At 39.5% G+C, this 24376-nt stretch overlaps 1 protein-coding gene across 6 annotated transcripts in view; it reads right to left on the reverse strand.

Moving 5' to 3' along the window:
- CNTLN (centlein) overlaps positions 1-21955 on the reverse strand; it is a 189423-nt gene extending 167468 nt beyond the window's left edge. For all 6 annotated transcript variants that reach the window (XR_005553700.1, XR_005553699.1, XM_039319412.1 and 3 more), the window contains exons 1-2: positions 21401-21955; positions 7428-7516 (exon numbers count right to left, since the gene is read on the reverse strand). Coding sequence is in view for 4 of the 6 variants with exons in the window: in XM_039319412.1 (XP_039175346.1) it covers positions 7428-7516; positions 21401-21505 (194 nt within the window). In the remaining 2 variants the exon portion in view is untranslated. The remainder of the gene's footprint in view (positions 1-7427; positions 7517-21400) is intronic.
- Between the last annotated feature and the right edge of the window lie 2421 nt (positions 21956-24376).

The raw sequence follows: 24376 nt of genomic DNA on the forward strand, positions 1-24376 counted from the left end.
TACCAGGGGCACAACTTTGTCCTTCCGAACCTGATGTACAAGTTTTTGTATGCTGACCCGATGTTCTTGTGAAAGATAGACCTTGCAAAGGTCCGAATCTATGATCGCCCCCAGATGTAGGAGGCGCTTTGTGAGGATCGTGTGACTCTTCTTGAAGTTCACTGAGAACCCATGAGCCTGAAGTGTATGTATTGTGACCTCGAGGTCTGACTGGGCCGACTGGAAGGAGCTGGACTAAACTAGGATGTCGTCTAGGTAACACTGCACCCACACCAGCTTCAACCTGAGGTGGGCCGCCAAGACTGCCAAATTTTTTGTGAAAACCCTTGGAGCTGAGGACAGACCGAAGGGAAGAGCTCTGTATTGGTAATGCCGGTATGCGTAGTAAAACCGGAGGAACCTGCAGTGTTCTGGGAGTATCGGGATATGTAGGTACGCCTCTGTTAGATCTATGGATGAGAGGAAATCCCCTTTCCTGATACTGGCGAGAATGAACCTTAGGGTCTGCATCTTGAACCTCCTGTAGGTTAAGAAGTAATTTAGCCCCTTTAAGTCCAGTATCGCCCTCCATCCACCTGAGGCTTTGGGGACCACAAACAGGATGGAGTAAAACCCCTTTCCTTCCTGATCCCGTGGTACTGGTTCTATGGCCTTGATGTCTAACAGATGAGAGATGGCCGTGGCTACCAATTTTGCTTTGTTTGGGTTTCTTGACACCGGACACTGAATGAAGCAGTCTGGGGGAGGAGAGTAGAACTCTAGGGTGAGACTATACTTGACTGTTTCCCTTACCCAGGAGTCTGTGGTGGTCATCTCCCAAATGTTACTGAACAGTGCCAGACGACCCCCGATGGGAGAGTCCTCCTTGGCGTCACTTGGACCGCCTATACGGGTGACCGCCCGATCCCCGGAAGGGGCGTTTATAATTGAAATTGGCCCTTGGCTCCCATGTTCTGGCGGTCCTGCATACGATCCTGTCTGGGGGGAAAGCATCGTGAGCCTCTTGACCAATCCCAGGACTGCCCTGCCCAAAAGGGCTGTCTCCACTCCCAGGAACCACTGGGATGGAAGACCTGCCTACAAAACTCCTGTTGGGGCCGTCTATCAGACCGTTTGGAGGGGTGTGCCAGAATCTTATGTTTATCCTTGCCCTCAATAATATGCGGTTCAAGGATTGGCCCAAACAACTGTGTACCGCTATATTTGGACATGGATAAGCGCCACTTTGATTTCAAATCCGTTCTCCACTGTTTCGGCCACAGTAATCTACGAGAGGCAACCGTAGCTGCAATGGACCTGGCAGAGTACCTGGTCGAACGAAGAGAAGCGTCTGCCACGTACTCTGAAGCGGCCACTAGTTTCCCTAGTGTCTGATGTGTTCGAACCTGATCCGGTGGAACAAGTGTCTGAAGCTCACAAAGCCACATGATCGATGCCCTGGCGAAGAAAGAGGATGAAGTCGCAGCCTTTATCACCCATGCCGAAGCCTGGTGCGCTCGGCGAAGAGAGAGTTCAAACTTCTTTTCCTCCGCTTTCAGGGCCTCAGCCATATCCCCTGGAATAGCAGATGTGGAAAACAAAGAAGTCAGAGGAGTATCAACTGAAGGTACCTCCAAGAGGGAAGCAAATGAAGAAGACAGATTGAACAGTTTCTTTTCTGTGCTATTAGGGGAAGGCAGAGTGGCCAGGGATGACCACTGCTTCTCCACTGTAGTGCGGAAAACCTGTGGACAGGGAATCTGCTTATCCTCCACCACCTGTTCCACGAACAAAGGATTAGATTCCTGACTGGCAGAGGTAGAAGGTTTCTCCTCCTGTATTGCAGTGAGGTTAACGGTGGTAATGACCTTTAATATTACAGACCTGAAAAGAGAAGGGTCAAAGAGCCCCGAAATTGGCGCCTGTTCGGGCGCTGCCTCCTCATCTTCTGACACGGGCATGTCAGCTATCTCCAGGTTAACAAACCCTTCTTCCCCTAGCTGGGAAGAAGTCTCAGAAACCCCTGAACCGGGGACAGCGGTACATGCCGCCTGAGAAGGAGGTATAGAAGGAGGTGGTGGTGGTTGAAAGGGCCGCTGTCCCCTAGAAGACATGAATTGCATAAATGCATTGTGCATGAAGGACTGAAACTCAGCTGACCACCTATCCCCTTGTTCCACATAACTAGCACCAGCCTCAGCTGGAATAAACGTGCCCTCAGGGCCATGATGAGAAGATGATGATGAGGAGCGAGGGGGACCAGCCTGCACAGTTTCCCCCTGAGGAGACCAATCCCTTGGAACATCATGAGAAGGTGCAAATGGAAACTCAGATGTAGGAGTGTCCAATGGAGCGGGGGAAACCACTTCAGCTTCACTGGACCTGAGCCTTTGGGCTTTGGAGAATTCCCTTTCCATTGCCAAATGCCTCCTCGAAGCCTCTCGCTTGGCTGACTTTGAGGGCTCTTTGGTAGAGAGGTGTTTTGTTTTGGCCTTTTTCTTTCCTCCCATGTCCAAATCAGTAGATCTGCACTTTGCTTGTGCGGGAGGAATACCCGAGCCCTGTGGTGCCTGGGGTGAGGGACTGTCTGCCATTGCAGTCTAGATAATCCGAGTAGGAGATATCCAGAAGTGGGGGGAATCCAAACACGCAGATCTAGTTGACAGAGATGGAAAACCGATCCGATCTGCACAATAGCAATGGCAAGGACAGCCAGACAGCTCTCTAGAACTGCCTGTCTAGGCCTGTGACAAATGCCACACACTAATTGTAGCAGGTGGATTTAAATAAATTCCCCTTTGCTCAACTCACCCCAGAAGAAAAGGACATGTGCTAGAGTACAATGAGTAGTTAGAATAATAACACCCGATACAGATCAGGAATCAACTCTGTGTCTGATGACACTGAAAACTTGCCCCCGAGTGAAAGGACTAACAAGGCAGACCTGTGACAATAAAAGAAGCAGGCCTCAATATTCTTGTGAGGAACACGTGCTTAGAAACACACTCAAAATGGTGTCTGCCTAAGAGACACGCTCAAAATGGCAGCTGCCTAAAAGACACACTCAAAATGGCGACTGCCTAAGAGACACACTAAAAATGGCGACTGCCTAAGAGACACACTCAAAATAGCGGCTGTTGTTGATGACCCATTCAGTATGGTGGCCGCCTGCAGAACATGCGGTTAAAATGGCGGACGCCTCATATAGTGCCTCAAGGAAAAAACAAGCACCCAAAATAGGGGAATCGAGGGGAATCGAAACCCCCTGCCAGAAAACAGACTTTAAGCCAGTTAATCTGATCAAAAGCAATTCCCCCTGAAAGCACTTGCTGTTAGGCACGCTGCCTCCGCTGCAATGCAAATTCTGAAGTCCAGGAAAGCCTCGTGCCGAAGAAGCCGAGGGGGAAGCCTCTGAGTTGTCTGAGTCTCTGAAGACTCCGATCTCCGAAAACCAGCTGGCCAGCTGGTCCGCTGATTGCCGATTGGGAGCTGAAAAGCCCCTATTTGATAAACGGCCTGCAGCCTTCTCCACAGGAACCTATTGGGCTCAAGGCCAGAAGGCCTGATTCAACTTTCGACTTCAATTTTTTTGAATTTAGTTCTGAATGAAAAGCAATACAATTTAAATATAACCTAATAATTTTAAAGTCAATTAAATTCAATTAAAAAGCAAATTAACCTAGCCTAGCTAAGGAGCCGAAAAAACTGCGCCCTGCCTGAGCCTAAGCCAAAACTGGGAAGACACACCCTGAGGGAGGCGTGGCCAAAGTTCTGACCTAGTCTATCTGAGCAGGAAGGCTGAAATAACCCATCTGGTGGATTCTACACTCATCATGCTGGAGAAATAGTCAGCCTACACAGATTCTGGGGATCATTTTATTTTATTATTATTATTATTTATTAGATTTGTGTGCCACACAAGTTGTTTTGAGGTGGTTTCTAAACAACCGTAGCAAGCTACTTTGAACAGCACACTTTGAAATCTAAGTTTGTTAAATGTTTGTATCCACATACAATATGTGTGAATCAAACAACATCTTAGAAATGAATTTAGCTTTAAAGATTTGGCTTTATTCAGTAGTTCTTGCCACCTTTGGTTTGAAAGAAGCTCAATATGGCCCTTTTGCAGATATTAACTTTATCAAAAATAGATTAAATTTGTTCCCACAGATTTCCAAGGACTGGAATACTACACCAAGATACTTGGAAGATGAAATCTGTCTAAGATATTATCTCCATTGATATTTGTGGTATCTCAAACCGTTGGGAAACAACATAATTTATAAGCCTCTTTTCACTACAATAATCCATTAGAGCTAGTAGATTGTTTCTGAAGCCAATCCAGGTTAGAAGGAGAGTAGCTATGTCATCAATATAGAGAAGCCCAGGCAGCTGTCTATAATTCAGTTTAAGGGGATGGATTTTATCTTGGATAAAGTGGTAGCCATTCTGGATTGAGATATCTGCTACCACACCTAACTTGTATAATTATTTTTTTGCAACATCATAATTAGACTGATCTAAAAAAGAATGAAACAACTTCCATTGAAGTCTTTCCCTAGGAATAATGTCAAAGGCTAATTTAAATTAAAAAGAAAGACAAAGTCAAGGGAACAGTATGAACATGCTAGAAACTGTAAAACAGCACACTGATCTATTGTTCACCTGACCTCCCTAAAACCTGCTTGGAGTAGAAATTTCTCCTAGGCAGGAGATATACAACAGAAAGCATACATATACTTTATATAGAACATTTAGGAAATTAATTGGACAATAAGTTTAGGGATCCATGTTGTTGCCTTCCCTAGAAAATAAGACAATGACAAAATTCCAGTCTTGAGCATTTGTGCTGTGTTATCGCGATGGGTCGGACACGACTTCGCAATTAACAATAACAACAAATTAAGTTTAAAAAAAAAACTAATTGAAGCGACCACCTATTCACACTACTTTTTAACATTTTAGCACATATCAGGTTACTCCAAAAGTTTCCCATTTTTTAATTGATTTGTTTAACAATTTTCAAATAGGAGACTGGTGGCCACTGTTTGGAAATGTAGGTTGCGCAGATCCTCAATTTTTTAACCAAAATACTATGAAAAATGTGCTGCCCACAGATATCACAGGTTTCATGGTATTTTGGTTAAAAAAAATGAGGTCTGCTTACCCCCAGATGGGCTTATCTGAACTACGTTTAGGAAATACTTTTTAAAAGTATTAATGCACATATTCATGGTTAGGTTCATCCATGGAAAAGCTGAACCCAGCACCAAGGGCTCTTAAATACAGTTTGCACCGAATGCAGGCATTCAATAGTGAGAACACTCTTGCCATGTAAGAAGCCATTCAAATCTCCCCAATTCTGCTCTGTACTCAGCCCTATGTGCTCTAGAGCTACAAGGAACTCACTGTCAGCCCTCCCAAGAAAACTAGACAAGAAAACTAACAAGATAAGCTAATTTTATTTTAGTAGAAGGCTACTTTAACAGCAACATGCAAGTCTGAAACTACAAATCTCCCCATCACCTCTAACAGACCGATCAGTCAAGCTCTCAGTGTGATTCCCATACATCATTACATTCCTAGATTCAGCCTCTCATCTTGTGCTGCCTCCAGCTGGCTTGAATGGACCTCAGCCATGTCAGTCTCATGTACCTCATTGGTAGGCTCAACCTGAGGCTGGAATTTCTCCAGACCATGCTGAGAAGCTTCCTCCGTCTCAGACTCTTTTGAGTCTAACCTGGCCATCAGATTTAAATCTGCAGATGCCTCCTTGTGCATAAGCGCTAGAACCAAGTCTCCTGTCACTAAATAATATCTTATCTATGACTGCCTCCATCTCCCCAAAGCTATATTGGAAGTTATAACATAAAATATGTGCACTGCTTAAAGAATAAGTCATTTATTAAAATATAGATGTCTCAGCAAAAAAAAATAAAAATTAATCAGTTGAAAATAGTAATGCTACTACATACATTCTCAAGTATGTGAGAGTAACCTTGAGAGAAGAAGGGAAGAGATGATACTAGGAAATGATTAGACAAAAGACAGGGGAGTCCATAATACCTTAATGGTCAGGTGAAGAAACTTAAAAAGGACCTACTCTAATTTGCTCTAGCCTTCAGACTTGCTTCGTCATTAACTGTTTATCCATTAATCCTAAACAGAAAAGTTCTGGCTTCAACTGAATGTTAAGTTTTAAACTCCTGTGTAGAAAAGTATCTATCTGAATCCAAATTATTTAGCTTTTTTAGGGGCTCTCTAAGCATGATAAAATGTCTGTTCATGTGGTTCACATTTCCAAATGAAGGGAAGTAATGTATATTTATATATTTCTTTTTTTTTTCTTTACTATAATCTTTTTTTCTTTTCCATTTTTTTCTCTTCTTTCTTTTCTGCACCTTCTATTTTTTTCTTTTTCAGTTTTCAGTTTGTATTAGTTTTTTTTATTGTTGCAAGTAAAATTATTCTTAAAAAAAAGATGAAGTTGACCAAATATGAGTGAGAATGTTATTAAACCCTACCTTGTGACAGTAACAGTGACCAAGCTTCAATACTTCTATACTGATGATTTGGATCTTTAAAGCTCTACATGGGGGGTTACTTGAAGAAATTTCTGTCTCCCCAATTACATCTGCCTGTCCTACAAGATGTAGCAAAGTTTATTTGGGTAAAGATATGTATCATTTATTTACCTAAAAATAAACTTAAAAGGTATTTGTAGAACTATTGCTTACCTTGTATAATTTTAATTCATATATGCATTAGCTAACAAGACAATATAGTCCCAATTGTGTCCCAAGTACATGCAGGGAGAGAAAGAAAGCCTGAAGATGTTCTTGCAGAATGATTACCCATATCTAATGTTTGGAAATTTAATTCTGGGTAGAGGAGAAAACAGAAGGCACACTTTCTTCTTTCTTTTCATTATGGGAGAAATAAGATACAACAAATCCCAGAGTGGAAATTGTCATAGTTAGAACAGTTATAGGATGGCTGAATTAAGAAAGCCATGTGGCTTTGAATGTCTATGCCAAATCCTGATAAACCTCCACTTCACAGGTGGAACATAGCCAAGGAAAATTCTACACCAGCAGAATTTTCTGCCAACGCTGGAGTCTACCCAGGAAAGCAGTGTCATTTCACTGACACTGATATCTCTATTTCCATTTACACTAAAACTTACCAGATTAGTTTTTTCCCTTAGAACTAAATTTACTATGATTTTTTTAAACTGGATGGCTTAGACTGCAATCCTCCAACAAATAGAATGTGTTGGCTATTTGAATAAATTAGAAAACATAGCTTTCTACTTAGCTACTTTCGATTTCCAGATATCTAGAATATATCTTAGGGAAATACATCTTAATGTCAGGAATAGCACTGCTAAAAGTTTCTTTACTTATATAATGGAACATGAAATGCATAGTTTAAAAAATCCTCCTTACCTTTCCACAACCAAACTGATTGCTTGAGTAACATCTGGGTTTGCAACCTGGAGACGTTTCCATAAAGACCATACAAATTCTTTATCAGCCTTAAGAAAACAAAACATGAAAAAGATTAAAGATGGCAAAACACCAGTTTTAGCTGGCATTCACTACTACTGATTATACTGTATATCTCTGGATTGCCTCTGTCAGTGGTAAGGTTGGGGTAGTAATAGTAAATAGAATTGTCTTCTCTTGAGATACTTAGCTACTCAAAATATGAAAAAACTATTTGAATGTTTCAAGGTTGAATCTTGTTCTAATACTTCCTAATAGCCATATACTTATGTTGGAAAATATCATCTGGAGATGTATCTAAAGCTTCAGAGTTAATTACTAAACAATTATTGAACACTGTCTAAAGGGTTTTAATGAAACAAAAATGCTAGAATTAAATATTATTTTGATTATTGTCATCTGATTAAGAAGCTCTGAAAGATTTTATTTTTTTCACACAAACTTTTTATAAAATGTTTCATACTATTAAGTCTTGATAACACAGTCTTGAAACTTGTTTGTAGGTTCTACTAATATCACCTGAAATAAAATTCACTTCTAGTGTGAAATTGGCAGAGCGACCCAATTCTACAGCTGTCAAAGCCTAGGATGTATCAATCTTCAAAGTACCAAGGACTACTCAGCCTACCAAGTGTATGTTAACAGAAGAGAAAGGTCATTGGAAGTCTGCTTGAGCAGTTAAAAATATATCTGTATAGATGTCATTTGGAAGTTCCCCAAAATTTTCTTATTAAAAATAAAATTACTCACTCTACCACTGCATGTCAAAAACAGAATCTGCTCACTGTGGGAATGTGGATGAAAGATGGAAAAAGACAGGTATAAAACATAAAATTTAGAGTGTTTTGAGAACTATATTGAAAATGAGATGCTCTTCCCACTACTGCACAGCGAAGTACCTGCAATGATTGCAGGTCAAGTTTCATACTGAAAAAGAGACAATTTTGAAAGAGAGAAACATTGGAATTGTGTTTCAGTCAACAATGAAAATAATTATACCTCATCACAATCAAGTTGACATGTGGCAATAAAGTACAACTAAGCATCTCTGTCTTGCGAATACTGAATGTGGTTATGTCATCACCATGGGAAGAGAGTAAATTCTCTGTGTCTTATTAAAAGGTATGATCCCTCAAAATAATCTAAATATCTTTTTCATAATGTGTAGACACTAATTTTGTAATAGCAAGGCTATTCAGATATAAGTAGTTGAGCTTTTCCTATGAAAGTTTTAAGCAGATTCTCAACATAGACTATTTCTGATGGCTCACTCTATAAAACAATATTGAAGATAACCATAATTTTCTCAATTTAAAAGATTTATAGTGTTTTAAGTATTAGAATGATTAACTGACACAAACACACACTTGAATGTTTATAGGAATCCTAGTTTATAGGAATCCTTTGGGAGCAGAGTAATTCTGCTACATATAATTATGCCAGATATAGCTACTACAGATTGATTATTGACCGTAAAGATAAAAGACCAGAGGAAGGAAATGAGACAAAGATATTTCTTTTTTAAGGTGTATATTAAATTCACACAAACTTTTTATTTTTCATGTATGCCTCTACCTCTGCACATTATTTTGGGACTATTAGTCAAGATCAGCTAAAAACTGAAACCCTACACTACAAGAGGGGGGGGGGGTAATCTGATTCATAAAGGATTTGCTGCAAAAGATCCAGCAAATAGTAGATGCATAAAATGTGGTTAAAAATATTTATTCACAGTTCTGGACTTGTGTTAAGGATAACATTTGACAAAAAGAAACAAATACATAACATAACTATCGACATTGCTAATCAGAGGGTGCAAACATGACCATGAAGAGAGGCCTTGAAGAATATGATACATGAGGTGGGACACACTGTGTTTACATGTTCACACAGGTAGAGGTAATAGGTTTCTAAAATTGAATGCAGATCAAAAATACACTATATTTAAATATGCATATTACTAATTTTCTGCAAAGGGACACTAGAAAAATGTGAAGCATTTATTCAATACTCTTGTAGTTCTGTTTCTAGATGAACTGTTGTATCAGGAAAAACAGAATACTGATACCTCTTTCTAAACTCAGGACCAGAAGAGATTATTTAAGTTTCTCTCCTGCTTAGTCTGATGATCGTAATGCCTCATGAGGCCATTCATATACAAAAACACCTGCTATACTTGTCCAGTTTTCTTAAGAGTTCAAAACATACTTCTACCTTAATCTTCTTTACATCGTAACTGACGAAAACCTTCTTAAGAACAGAGTAACAGCATAGAGGCCTTAGGCAAAAACACACTGCCTAGTTCCAAGGAAAATCCCAGGCACACCCAAAATATATTAAAGCAGTATCGCCAAGTGATATCCAAGGAACTCTAAGAATATAAACCAAGGATTGAACCCTATGAAATCCAGATATAATTTCAGGTCTTCAAGAAAGCAAAGAAGTAGGGAATCTTTAGGATAGGTCCCAATGAACAAAATACTACAGTAGGAGAATTTACCAAGGTTTGGTCAAATACGTTTCTCACTCAGCTACTAATTAAATAGTATGCCATGTACTGTAGATTGATTGAAAAGTATGGTAGAGATATTGTAAAAAAATAAACCAGTTTTTAAAGCAGAAGATAGTACATTTTCAAATCCATGCTTACAAAGTAACAAATTGTTAAAGAGCATAAAATTATCTGCTAACCCTTCAGATATTAATAAACTAAAAACAACTATATATGTATGCATATAAGTATATATTCATTCTACCAAAGTAGTATTATTCTACCAAAGTAGAAGATTAGGTTTAGGCCCGGGGGCCGGATGCGGCCCGTGAAGTGGTTTCATGTGGCCAACAAAGCCATCCTGGAAACAGTGAGGGAACTGCCCCCGCTGCCTTGGCCCTGGCCCAGACCAGCCAGGAGCCAATGTACAATTTTGTGATGGCCATCTACGCTGAAACGCATTCAGTCTTAGCTCCACAAGGCCATCTGGAAACAGCAAGGAACCAGCCCCTGTCGCGTTGGCTCCACCCCTGGGTGCATGCTGGGGAGGTGTCACCCTTTATGAGGAATGAAGAAATGCACCATTGCCCCGGTCCCACCCCCTTCTGCCAGAGACCTTCAGATCTGTCCCACTCCTGCCCAGGCCCCCACAGGCACCCTTGACGCGAACGATGTAGAGCTGGCCATGCCCACCCAGTAGGCCGCCCCCCCCGAGGGCAACCGCAATGCTGATGTGATCCTTAATGAAATTTAGCTTGACACCCCTGGACTAAACTATATGCTGAGGTACAGTATGTATATTTGTAAACAAAGGAAAAAGTGAAGGACATACTGGACTGAAGTAAACTGGTCTATGTTAAAGATGTTGTGTTTAATAGAATACTATGAGAATATAAGAAGGAGGCGTGGTGGCTCAGTGGCTTAATGATGATGGAGAGGGTTTTAGCTCTGTCAGTTCAAGCCCTAGCTCTGCATGAATGAGCTCTCATCAGTTGCCTCAGCTTCTGCCCACCTTGCAATTCCACAGCACGTTCTATGTGAGTAGATAAAAAAGGTACCACTTCAATAGGAAAATGAGCTGTGCTCTGTGCAGGCAGTCAGATTCCTGATGGCTCTGAACTTTCCTGATGCAATGCCCGCTTGCGAGGCAGTTCCAAGAAGCGAGGGGGCTTTGGGTGACACTGCAGGAAGAGCCACTCTACTTTCTCTCTGGTGCGAAGCCAGCTCACCCTCCTGTGGTGCACCTTGGGAAGCGCACAAGCGTTTCCTGTAACAGGGATGGTACCTTTGCAAGCCAAACTACTAGTCTGTAATAACATCGTGGTCTCCTGGCTACTATAACAATGCCATTTGCTAAAAATGATGATGATGATGATGATGTAAGAACTAACACTGGACTTCAGTAGTGTTTGTGGCAAAATGAACAACATGTGTCAAAATTGAATAACACCATCTTTAGCATTAGAAGGGATGCTACATGTGGCACAAAACCCACCAACCTATACAATATCTTCTCAATCTTACTAGAAATTATTATGTGAAAGCCTTGACTCACCAAAACCATAAAGGTAGTCCTCAACTTACAACCATAATTGAGCCCATAATTAAGGTTGCAAGTTATTGAGGTTAAAGGTCAAGACATCACATGACTGGACCTGATTTTTTTTTCCAATGTCACTGTTGTAAATTTATGTGAAAGTAGGAATCCATTAGTTGGCTATTGCTCCACTGAAGATTAATAGTAAATGCACCAGAAAGGTATTGGGGGGAAAATGCAGCATGTTCTCATTCAACTATCCAGAAATGAATGAGAATGATTGCCTAGTGAAAATCTTAGAAAAAGGCCTGCTTGTTTCAAACATACGGTTTAAGCATAAATTTATTCATGTGTACAGACAAGACAGGAATGAAAGTCTAAAAGCACAGCTGACTGGATTGTTTATGATGAAAGATTGAGAAAATTAGTGGATATATGAGTAAGAGTAATAAGAAGTTCTGAATGAGGGATGGACCATTGTTTAGTAGCGTTAACAAAATACAATAAAGAATGAAAGAACATTGGCAGCAAAAAAGAAAAAATATGAGTCCTATATGAAAAAGGTATTAAAATACATTAATTTCACAAAAGAATTAATGGAAAGTGGCTGAAAGGAAAGACGATATAAAGTTGCTTGAATCACAGTAAAAAGAATTGTGTTACAAAGTGCTACAGAAATCTGGGGAGTTGTATGGGAAATATGAAAAAGGATGCTTGGTAGAACGATGAAGTGAAAGAGGCTGTAGATGGGGGAAATGCATCTAAGATGATGATTGCTGCAAAAAGTGAAGAAGTTTATTGTACATTCAGAATAGAAAAGAACAAAGGCTGCAACTAATGTAATGATAGAAAGAAACATGTTTTCAAAGTGGATGAAAAAGGCTAAGCACAAGAGCCTCCAACTGAAGGAATGCAATTAAGAATAAATTATTTGGGTTACTTCAGATGAAATTGAAGTGAAGGAATGCTGAAAGGATTGACACAGACATCCCCTAAACACTGTTGAAGATGTTACTTTGCCTGGTAACGAAACGTTCAGAAACCAACCCACAAGCTCAGAGAACGAATCTTCACCCTCATCCTAAACCTGAGCTACAAATATTCACCATAAGTGATAGTATCAGTTAAGTATATTGAACTGAAGATATTCTAGCAACCTTGGTAATAGCAATGTGGATGAGGAAACTGCTTTAAAACAAATTAGTATTTATTTCTTTGAATGTGTTTGTAAATGACAAATTACAATTAATCTTAACTAAATTTAATTTTTGAAATAGGGATATGTTGCTATTTGGATCTGAAACAGGCAAGGTTTTTTAGAGCAGCGGTTCTCAATCTGTGGGTCGCGACCCCATTTGGGGTCGAACGACCATTTCACGGGGGTCGCCAAACAACGCAGTCCGCCATTTTTTTCCCCTTTTCCTTAGCTGTGCTACTCCCTTTTATTCTATTGGCTTTTGAAAGCCAATAGAATAGACTCTGCTGAGCCCGACAAAAGTCCCATTCTGCAAACAGTGCTGCAAGTTGTCTGCAGCGAAGGCGAGCTGTCTGGAAGTTTCCACCCCTCCCTGCTGAGCAACTATTAAAAATGTAAGTAAAAGAGGGCCAGGGTGGGAGGCCGGCAGGTACAGGGAGGGTTGCTGGCGCGCGTGGGGCCCGGCGGGTGCCTTACCTCCCTTGGGCTGGGCCAGCTGGTGGCCCAGCCGGTGGTCACCCTGCGCCGTCGCTGCCCCTTGCCAGCTATGCCTCGGCCGGCGCAAGGGGTGGCACCACGCATGTACGGTGCTCCCGGGCAGGGAAAGTCCTCGACTTACGACCGGTTGGGTAGTCCTCGACTTACGACCGGTTCAGGGGGTCGCAACATTAAAAAGGTTGAGAACCACTGTTTTAGAGGAAGCTATTACATCTGTCACCCTCACCCTTTTCTGCTTCACATATAATATGAATATAATACATAAATATAATAATATTCACACAAATAGCTGGACCTTCTTTATTTGAAACGCTCAAAAATTCAAGATGAAACAAACGAAAAATAAATGGAAAAAAATAAAAAGAAATATGTATTGTAAATAAATAAGGGTAAAGGTTTCCTCTGCCTAGTCATGACCAACTCTAGGGGACGCTGCTCATTTCTGCTTCCGAGAGTGGTACTATTTATCTACTTGCTTTCAAATTGCTAGGTGGGCAGGAGCTGGAGCAAATAACAGGAGCTCACTCTGTCCTGTGGCGCTCAGGTCTCAAACTCAGGCTACCAGCTTTCCAGCTGACAACTCAGCATCTTTAACCACTGAACTATTGGGTCTCCTTATTATAAATAAGTATATTTTAACTTAAACTGTAGGGCCATAAAACTATTAAAATCTCCTATACATGGTGCATACATACATATTTTTCCAAAAGAGAAAAAATATATTTTAATCATGGGGAAAGAAAATGAAGAAAAATATTACAAGTATTTTTCCATTGCAAATAACAGTTATATACAAATACAACAATTTGCTTCAAATTTCAATTCAGTGTTCATAAACATTATGCGCAAGTGCGCATGTGCACACACACAAACACACACACACACACTGAAGAAGCTATAGTATCACTGTATTGAGGTCCTTGTTTGCATCTGATTTGTACCATGTCCTTTAAAGCCTCCAAATGCAATTATGGAGTGTCAAAGACTAGAAAACCTCTAAGATGGAGAAAGAGTGGAGAGGAGAGGGAGAAAATAGTCTATTAAAAGATTCATGCTTTTACATTTTACTCTGATGTGACTTGGCACTGAAAGGCAGAATACACTATGTTAAACTATGTCTGAATATATAGATTGAATTACCATATTTTCCGGCGTATAAGACTGGGCGTATAAGATGACCCCCGACTTTTGAGAAGATTTTCATGGTTAGAAAGTCGTTTTATACGCCGGAAAATACAGTATTTTCCGGCGTATAAGTCGACTGGGCATATAAGACGACCCCCAACTTTTAAGAAGATTTTCATGGTTTAGAAAGTTGTCTTATATGCCGGAAAATATGGTATATGAGTGAAAAACCTGGCAGCCTCAACTTTGTGCAGAAATAAAATGTGTTCAGAATGAGCAGGCTGAATCAAGTGAATGAAGAAATTGGCAGACTGTATTTGACTGAGATTTTGCTAATCATCAGTACGGAGGGAATTCAAAAGTAATGTGCTATGCAGGATAGATGTACAAAATTTTGGCTGTTGGAGTTTCACTGTTTATAATTGCTTGTTTTGATCAGCCACATTGGTAGGACAGAACCATAGTGATGTCATCAATGTTTCAAACATCCAACTCAGGGGCATCTAGATGAAAGATTATTTTGAGTGTATTAGAACTAAACAAATTCTTATACAAAACAGTATTTGGTGTTTGGTAGAGATCTGATACTGTGAATTGTCTAATCTTGCTAAATAGGGAGCCTAGTTCAAAAAAATAAATCTACCCATTCACTAATAATATGAATGCAGAAATGTTAAATTATGCCTATCCCCTGAATGTTCTGTAAAGAGAAATGAATTCTGTAAATTATCAGTCTCTAAATAGTATCTTGTGGAAGAACCTCTGATAAACTACATTACAATGAATGGACAAAGGATATGGTTTTATAATTAAATTATAAATTTAATCATCGGAGCTGGATAGCGTTCAACTGTGTTCCTAAAATGCTCATACAGTATATGAAATTGCTGATCTCTTAATAAAAATATGCAACTTATCACTAAAATAAATCTTCCTAGCAAAGGTCTGGAAGGTAGCCAATGCAGCATCATTTAATTTTTTTTAACGAAAGAGATCCAGAGGGATCCACATAATTACAGACCAGTCAGTCTAACATCTGTCCCAGATAAATTCATGGAAAACAGGGGATTCCCCTAAGGATCTATATTGGTACTGGTGAAATTTAACTTATTCATAAATGATCTGGAGTCAGGAAACAAATAGGTTTGCAGATGACAGGAATTATTCAGAATAATACAAGCATCCTTTCAAAAGGATCTCACCAAACTAACTGACTACGGTTGAACATTAAGAGATGCAAAGTTATATTAAGTATTAAAATATTAATTAAATTGATTGTGGATTATGGATACTAAAAATATTACAAAGAGGGAAGTTAGGTGTTAAGTTTAGAGACGATTAGGAAAAAGACTACAAATAAATATCATTAACACTGCGTAGTACTGGCAGGATAAAAGTGTTGCATCAGAAATATTTGTTTAAAAATGAAAATAATTTTGGTACATAATATCAATTTTGTTAGGTAAACGAAACTATTCATTAATAGTACTAAAATTTCAAATCAATTTAATTGGCAGAATGGCAGCAGATTCAAAACAGGTAAAAAATACATTTATAGAATCATTGAAACATGATGACTTTAATTTTTTAAAAAAATCAGATATATTATTGACTTTTGGTCTTAGAACCTCCAAGATCAGAAGCAGTTTTTGGTCTGTTTGTCATTATTAGCCCCGGCATTAAACTAACTATCTATATTGTACCGTACTTTCCGGCGTATAAGATGACTTTTGCAAGTGGTAAAATCGGCACCAAAATCAGGGGTCGTCTTATACGCCAGAAATTATGGTAGTTTCCGGCGTATAAGATGACGTTCTAGGCATGCGACTCGGCGCTGAAGACGCGGGTCGTCTTATACGCCGGGTCGCCTTATACGCCGGAATATACGGTAGTTATATCTATACTGTATCAATATATCAATATATCTTCTCTATATCTATATAAAGTTTTCCACCTTGAGTTACTTATAAAATAATATAGGTAGAATATAAATAAAATGTGTGTTTGCATCTGTCTGACCACTGACATAATATTACACAAATAGGTTTTTGCCTAGATTCAGCTAAGCACATTTTATAATTTCATATTACCAGACAGCTAAATATCACAGAGCAGATATTACTGAAGATAAGCATGAGATACTTGGTCATCATGGCTGTTTTAAACCTTGGTCTCCAAGGTTATTGTCAGGCACATTAAACATTTTCTTTTCAAATCAGGCCAGCACAGAAAAAAATGTAGCTGATATACCAAACATAAATGTGCAAACATATTTCAGTGACCAGTATTATCTTCAAGTCCAAAGAAAGCATAGAATTAAAGAGCATACATTTGGTCTTCCTGGAAGAACAGATCTTTCATCTTAGATTTGAAGACTAAATCTTCACTCCAAAATCAATTATTATGTTGAACAATCATTGATACTGAGATTTCTCCATGTCAGTTATCAAACATCCGACTAAAAAATATGGGGGAAGAGAGGTGTTCAATTTAAGATTTTAACCAAACCTGGACAACATTTTTTTAGCATTTAACACTTTTTTTAGCTTGTCATTATACTCTGAGAGTAGCAGATTTGTGGCTAGTGATAGCATGACATCAATCAAACATACAGGTCCAAAATTCAGCCCTTTTTGACATTCTGCACTTTAATCAACCCAAACAATAAAAATTGGCCTCATGTGTAAAGAAAGCAAATTCTACTTTAAACCTACACAAGGTTTTTCATCTCTTAAAATCACCCCACAAAATAAATTATTAATTTTATAATTATATGAAACTTTAGAGCCTGCCCTCCCAGTATGTATGTATTCCATACACACACACCTCCAAAATGATTTCTAAAAACAAACATTCTAATCTAGACTAAAATAGACTAGTAAGAGCCAACTGCAACTAGTAAGAGTGGCTAATTTGGCTGGCTCAGGAATTCTGGGAGTTGAAATCCACAAATCATAAAAGGACCATAGTTTCCCCACCCTTGGGATTAGGGATTGCTAACATGCTTCAGTTAACCATGGATTAAAATGTTATGCAAACATTGAACACAAATACAAATAGTCCTCAATTTACAACAATTATTTTAATGATCATTCAGTTACCATGGCACTGAAAAAAGTGCCATGATTGTTTTTCACCTGACTGTTGTAGCATCCCCATTGACCTTCTGACAAGCAAAATCAATGGGGAAGCCAGATTTACTTAACTACCATGTTACTAATTTAATAGTTGCAATGATTCACTTAACTGTGGCAAGAAAGGTCGTAAAAAGAGGTAAAAGCAATGTATATTTTGGGCTGAATTGGATCGAGGACTATCTGTATTAAAAAAGCAAGATGGCTTTCTACCTGAAATTATTACAGGTTCTGTGGTGAGAAAAAGTACTTGTATGCAAAATGCATTTGTGCCGTTTTCAGAAGAGAACAAAAGTTTCAGTGTTTTCTTTGATTACTAGACTCCTTCAGCTGGTAGATCTGTGTCTGACCAGTCTTGTTAACTGGCAAGACACTGACCAGTCTTTAACTTGCAGGCCTTTTCTTGACCACTCATTAACCCTCAATGGCCTAGGAATATAGTAGATTGGACCAGAATCTATTTGCCCTTATCTAGGGCAACTTGTCCAGTGGAAAATTTTACAACTGGAAGAATTTTTTTTAGTGCTTTGTGAATCTCCCACCCTAGAAGTCCCCAATAATATCAAAATCTTGTTAGAATGAATTCTATGTTCAAGAGTTTATTTGTGAAAAGTGGCAATGTATGAGCTAGCCACCAACCATGATATTATAAGCAAGTCAAAAGTTATACAAAATATTCCTGACAAAATGCAGGGTTGCTTTCTAAAATATCGGGATTTTATAAAAAAAAAGAGAGAGGCAGCAATATTGAATAACTAGCATCATGACCACTACTTGCATATGTTTAAGCCTCAGTTTAAGCGGCACCTTCTTTGGACTAGAACACCTCCAAGGTCCCTTCCAGCTCTATTCTATAATATTCTTTGATTCTGGCTTGTGTATGTATGCCTTTTTCTAATTTTTTGGGGACAAAATGCATCCATCCAGTGTCCTACTTGCCAAAAGGAAAGAGAATGGAATATTTTCCTGCACAATAGGGAAATATCCCTCCTTCTGGAACATCTTGCCTCTTGAGATGTGCACCCACCCTTTTGGCCTTCCAAAAGGGCCTGAAGACTTGATTCTGCCAATTGTCCTGGGATCCTGATGGGATATGTCAATGATTAATGGACTAAAAGAAGATTCTACCTCTATCCCATGTGTACCTTGCTTCCTTCCTCATCATCTTTGTAAAATTTAAGGTTAATTTTAATGCTAATATTATTGTGATATTTTAATGCTTTATTCTGTTCTTGTTATAAGCATCTAGAGTTGCCTCTTGGCAAGCTGGATTGTATGTAAATTTCATAATAAATAATTACATTTCACTTTTTATTACATTGTAACTATGTGCTAGAAACATATTGGAATATTGTATTATCTTAAGTTGTTGAATAAGCCACAATTTACCAGTTTACATATCACATTAAGCCAAAATCTATGCATATTATTTATTCAATTAATATCCTACTTTTATTATTTTTATAAATAACTCAAGGCGGCGAATATATCTAATGCTCCTTCCTCTTATTTTCCCCACAACAACCACCCTATGCAGTGAGTTGGTATGAGAGTTTAACCTAATACATAAACTGAAGATTAAACATATGCAAACCAGCAAATATGCTACTAGATAACAGCAATGTAACCTATTTCTAATTGTTTTGAGATTTCAGCATGACATTCCCTTGGATTAACCTTGGGCCAATCAATTGTTAGAGTAATTCTACTGTAATCTGTCTCATAGTATTCTAAAATGTGCAAGAAAGTGAGATATCAAATGCACTTCTTTGAATTTCTTGGAAAAGGGGGCAATATAAAAAGAGATATAAATGTTCCTAATCGTTATTTTGAAGTATATTTACTGTTTTAAAATTATCCTGTTCCCACAAGTATGATGCAATTTCACCATTATAATGATCGGGTGATGTCCTTCTATCAATTATTGAGCATCGTAAAGGTGGCCACTTCCAAGCTGTGGAATTCACGCCCTGAGGAGTTGCATTAGCCACTATTTCTCTCTGCCTTTAGAAGAGCATTTTTTAATCAAGCTTTTATCCTGTTAATGAATTCCAACATCAATTTTAATTTATTATTCAAACTCACTGTACATTAGTTATTGTCAGTTCTATATCATATTTGAAAGGAAAGGAGCGGCACTGGTGGAATAAATAAATATGAATTGAACTCCTTATTTGTGTTTGCCAAACCTCAATGGTGCCAACCTAAATACCCCTTTAAAATTTTTTCTTCAAGTGAAATCTATTGGATATAAGCTAGAAAGTACAAATTAAAACTGTATCATTTCACTGCTTATTGTGAGAGTGTGTACATACTTTTGGGTTTGTCTTTCCATCTGGTAGAGCTCAGCAACCCGTTTTGCCAGCAGATGCTTAAAGGGGGCATAATTTCCCCATTTGGAAAATGGTATCTAAGGCTGAGCACCACAGTTCAAAAAGTGTACATACAGGATGGAATGAATTCAGAGAAAGCCTATCAAGATGGTCAGGAATCTAGAAACCAGGCCATATGAAGAAAAGCTAAAGGACCTATATGCTTAGCTTTCAAAAAAGTTAACTGGTGAGATATCACATCATAGTAATCGTCAAATATTTAAGTCATCATAGGAATGGATCTATAGTTTAAAGCCAGAGGGTAGGACCAGAACCAGTAGATTAAATGACAAGCTAGGTCAGTGATGGCGAACCTTTTAGCGACCAAGTGCCCAAAAATTGGCCCCGTCCCTGCTCCACCCCTGCCCCGCTCCCGCTCTGCCCCCACTCCGCCTGCCCGCAGGGCCACTCACCGCCTCCAGGGCCCGCCGCAAATCGCCCAGCAGCGCCATGGTTGCCACGCCCTCTACCTGCGCCCCGCAGCATCAACTGTGCGCAATGGGACGTGAGGGCAGAGTCTTATCTACGCTGTCTGTCTGCCATGTCCTTGGATGCACTGCTCCGCATGGGCCACGCTCGGGGGCGACTCTCCTCCGGGGGCTGCTGGTGAGGAGGGGGTTGCGGGGGGGGGCAAGGCTGGGGCAATGGCATGTGTGTCCACAGAGAGGGCTCCGAGGGCCGCTTCTGGCACCCGTGCCATAGGTTCGCCACCACTGAGCTAGGTGGTTCAACTTAACTCTAAAATTATTTGTTTAGGTATTGACTTCCTCACCGAAGTCAATATTTCAACAATGAAGCAAAAATTTGTAATTGCTATTAGAAGGCTCTACGTTGGATTCTTATGCCGCTCTATTTACCTATCTCCTTAATTTTTTAAAAAAAAATCTAATCCTAATCCTATTTTTTTAAAAAAAAATCTTTATAGAGAGCAGATAGAACACCATCACTAACCTTCTGTCAACCGCTTGTTCTTTTTATTTTATTTATTAAATTGGTATGGCAGCCCATTTCATAAAAAGTGACTCTGAGCAGCATCACAACTAAAGTTAAAAGCCAGAAGGCCTACCACATGGGTTTTCTCTTCAGAGGCTGGATGGCTTTACTGTATATCAGAGATGTTTCTTTGGGAGCTTGGCTTGCTTGCTTGAGCAACCTGAAACTAAACTGACTCTTTGGAGGGATTCACCACTGTGTGCCTGGCGGAGAACTATAGTAGCTCTCAATGCTAAAACTGTCAAAACAAGCACCCCCCCATCTAGAATTGGAACATTAATAGTAATATTAATATATTAATATATTATATATTAATATAATTAGTAATATTAATATACTAAGCAATACTGATATAATACTAAGGAACCTAGGAAGATGAAGCCACTAGGTGAGGCATTGACAGACCCAACGGGGAAGCCCTTTAGTATTTCTCTGGAGTTTCATAACTGGAAGCCAGGCTAATAAAGGTCTCCCCCCTTCTTCCCCACAGTCCCCCGAGGGCCGTGAGTAGCCAAGTCTCTGGTCCTCTCGGAGAGGATCTCCATCCTTCCCCCTCGTCGGTACCAACCTGGCACTGGTTCAGCTCCTCAGTCAGGCTCCTGACTTCTTCCTCCAGCACAAAGATCCGGGATACTGCTGCAGAAGCCGGATCCTTGCGTTTGGAAGAAGCCATGCTAAGTTGGACCGCGCTAGGATACCCTAGAGATCACTTTTCACGCGCGTGTTTTACTGACTTTCTGTGGGAGCCGTGAGGGAAGCGACTGAGGCGACTGAGGTAACTAACAACAGAAGAAGAAAAAAATCATCGTAGACCGCCCGACTTAGGCGCCATAAAAAGATTACAAACGCTCCCGTGAACCAATGAAACAAAAGCTTTCTCCCAGGGACCGCCCTCTTCTTCTTCTGACACCCACCCCAACGTCCTCCTTCTTTAAAAAAAAAAAAAAAAAGTTCAAGTAAGAGCATGCGGGTGGCGCTATGAACCACAGAAAAAAGGACGCAATGTCAGGTTGTCGGTTTGAACGGATGAGCGGCAAAAGGCGGAAGTCAAAAGCAAGAGCGTGTTTTTCTTAGTAGACATACAGGGCATGCGCAAAGTTTTCCCGCGCGACTGTTTCGCCGGTTTTGCTAGTTGTGTGAGTTCGTTTCGGGGACTTCTGGTAGTTTAGAATTTATTTGCTTGCAAACCCAACTCCTCTCATCCTGGAGTGGTTTCCACCAAGCGTCTGTTAGTTCAGCAAACCATCGTTGCCTAAGCAAACTATGAGTTGGCATATTGCGTCCGCAGCTTTTAAGGAGTTGAATTGCAATTCTGTATTTTACAATCAGGTAGTCCTTGACGTTCAACAGTTCATTTAGTGACTATTCAAAATTACAATGGCACTGAAAAAAGTGACATGTCCATTTTCCACATTTACAACTGTTGCAGCATCCCGACGGTCACATGATAAAAAAAAATCAGATGCTTGACAACTGGTATTTATGATGGTTGCAGTGTCCTGGGGTCATGTGATCCCCTTTTGCAATCTTCTGAGGAATCCAGATGGGGCATCCAGATTCACTTAACTGTCACTAACTTAAATGCAATGATTCACTTCACTGTGACAAGAAAGGTCATAAAATGGGGCAAACTCAAATGTTTCACTTAGCAACATAAATTTTGGCTCAATTGTGGTCATAACTTGAGGACTGCCTGTAGGTATTAGACTTCCCAGAGCACTGACCTTTCAGTTGATTGTCCCATTCAAAAGTCAGGTTAGTCTGCTGCACTTCTACATTTTTTAAGAATAACAGAGAGGAGTTTCAGTGAAGTTGCTGAAGCTACAATTTTGGTACTTTAGGGCAGATACTGTCATGGTACCTGAAAATTGTGTGATTTTTAATGAAATGGTTGGGTCCGCCTACTGATCCTACAATTCATTCATTCATTCACAAAATGTATTCATTTTGTGCCTTTGAGACAATCACTCATGATGATTGAACAAATCCCTGCAGTTTTCTTGACAACATTTCAGAACTGATTTGCCATTGCCTTCATACTAGGGCTGACAGGGAATGATTGGCCCAAGATACCTGGTTGATTTAATGGCTAAGGTGCAACTAAAACTCACTGTCTCCCAGTTTCTAGCCCAGTGCTTTAACCACAGTACCAAACTCGTTGTCATCCCTACAACATTGTACAATAAAGCTGGAATGTTAGTTTTATCTGAAGGCAAAATCTATGTGCCGTGGTTCCTGAATGAGGTATATATGTGTACTAGATTATCTGGTGAACTCAGATATGTTTATTCAATAAAGTTAATTAATACCATTTAAACTTGATATGTGAACGTGACTGTACCAAAGATGAAAGTGATCGGTAGAAAAATAGTGCTGAAAGAACTTACCATAACCAGTTATCTGTCATAACCCTTATTTTTTACTTTAAGGATGCTACTGTACCAATTTCTCTAGTATCAAATTCATACAGAATGCAAGTAATAATTGGTTTCATTTTATTGTGTGAATCTATTGTGGACTGTAAACTATGACTTATGACAAAAGTGATATACAACCAACAGTGATTTAGACAGTCATCTAGCTAATAGATGTTATAATACTGTACAGGTAGTCCTCAACTTACAATAGTTCAAAGTTACAGCACCACTGAAAAAAGTGGCTTATGCCTTTTTTGTACTTATAACCATTGCAACTTCCCCTTGGTCATGTGATCAAAATTCACATACTTGGCAACTGACTGATATTTATGACAATTGCAGTATCCCAAGGTCATGTGATTACCTGTTGTGAATTTCTGACAAGCAAAGTCAATGGGGAAATCAGATTCATTTAACAACTATGTTACTAACTTAACAGCTGCAATGATTCACTTAACAACTGGCAAGAAATGGTGTAAAATGGAGCAAAATTCACATAACAAATGTCTCACTTAGCAACAGAAATTTTGGGCTCAGTTGTGCTAGTAAGTCGAGGACTATTTGTACTAGAGTTTTCACATGTTCTTCTACAACAGTGGTTCTCAACCTTTTTAATGCCACGACCCCCTACCGGTCGTAAGTCGAGGACTACTCAACCGGTCGTAAGTCGAGGACTACTCAACTGGTGCAGCACCGTTTGCAGAATTGGACTTTTGGCGGGCTCAGCAGGGCAGAGACAGCCTGGACAATTCCTATTGGCTTTTGAAAGCCAATAGAATTAGACTCTATTCAAGAGAGTCTATTCTATTGGCTTTCAAAAGCCAATAGAATAAAAGGGAGTAGCACAGCTAAGGAAAGGGGGGGAAAATGGCGGACTGCGTTGTTTGGCGACCCCCGTGAAATGGTCGTTCGACCCCAAATGGGGTCCCGACCCACAGGTTGAGAACCACTGTTCTACAACATTCTGTTTGTTGGATAGCACTAGCGTCATTGAAGCTTGCAGATAAATCCTTTACATTAAACTAAATTATCTTATGACAAAGAAGAATTTAAAGTACTATAAGATTTCAGTCAGAAGATAATTAATAATTGGGCCATGTTTTATGGACCACCCTCAGCCCTGAAAC

This window comes from Crotalus tigris, unplaced genomic scaffold (genome assembly GCF_016545835.1).
Source record: "Crotalus tigris isolate CLP2741 ecotype Arizona unplaced genomic scaffold, ASM1654583v1 scf7180000023589.2044511, whole genome shotgun sequence".
Taxonomy (NCBI): domain Eukaryota; kingdom Metazoa; phylum Chordata; class Lepidosauria; order Squamata; family Viperidae; genus Crotalus; species Crotalus tigris.